This window comes from Atta colombica, unplaced genomic scaffold (assembly GCF_001594045.1).
Source record: "Atta colombica isolate Treedump-2 unplaced genomic scaffold, Acol1.0 scaffold88, whole genome shotgun sequence".
Classification (NCBI taxonomy): Eukaryota; Metazoa; Arthropoda; class Insecta; order Hymenoptera; family Formicidae; genus Atta; species Atta colombica.
The window spans coordinates 2,277,805-2,278,648 of record NW_017259581.1 but is presented as its reverse complement, the minus strand read 5'-3'; the positions used below and the strand labels follow the sequence as shown (position 1 = coordinate 2,278,648).

At 30.5% G+C, this 844-nt stretch overlaps 1 protein-coding gene across 35 annotated transcripts in view; it reads left to right on the top strand.

Moving 5' to 3' along the window:
* Positions 1–844, top strand: part of LOC108693115 (myosin heavy chain, muscle) — a 51,265-nt gene that overhangs the window by 33,122 nt on the left and 17,299 nt on the right. For all 35 annotated transcript variants that reach the window (XM_018201825.1, XM_018201860.1, XM_018201861.1 and 32 more), the window contains one exon: positions 251–514. In XM_018201825.1, the coding sequence (XP_018057314.1) occupies positions 251–514 (264 nt within the window). The remainder of the gene's footprint in view (positions 1–250; positions 515–844) is intronic.

The window sequence follows — 844 nt, the reverse complement described above, 5'->3', positions numbered from 1 at the left end:
TATATATATATATAACTTATATATAGCTATATTCTAAAACTTATAGTTTTTAAAACTTTAATTTATTCGTATCTTTCTTTGGATCGCTTTAAATTAATGATATTTCTTTGAATGCTGAAAATTATGAATCAATCTATATAAATTTTATTATCACATTCGGTGATCGAGGTGCATCTTACTAAGTCCGTTATAAGAGCGATTTTTTTCAATGCGATTTTTTTCATTTCCTCTTTGCTTCTGGAAAAAATAGGTATTCTTCCGTGCCGGAGTCCTGGGTCAGATGGAAGAGCTTCGCGATGAGCGTCTTGGCAAGATCGTGTCCTGGATGCAAGCTTACATCAGGGGTTACCTATCCCGTAAAGACTATAAGAAACTCCAGGAACAACGTTTGGCTCTTGTAGTTGTCCAGAGGAACTTGAGGAAATACCTCCAACTCCGCACCTGGCCATGGTGGAAGTTGTGGCAGAAGATCAAGCCTCTACTCAACGTTTCTCGCATCGAGGACGAGATGGCCGTGAGTATCTCTTCAAGATCCCATCTCGACAAATCATTTTGCTTAAAAATATTTTAGAAACACATTATCAAAATAATGAATTCAATAGATCGATCTTCCATTCAAATTGTTACAATTTTTTTTCAATTACTTGTTTTTCTGTTTGATTTTTATTAAATTATTTGTTTAAATTCAAAAGTTTTAAATTTTAAAATTAATCTAATTGTTGAAAAAAATTATAATTTTTTTCTAAATATATAAAAAGTTTACATACAAACTTACGAAACTTGTGATATAATTTTTTTTCTATTTTTGAATCATTTATATGGAGTTATTATTAAATATATTAAT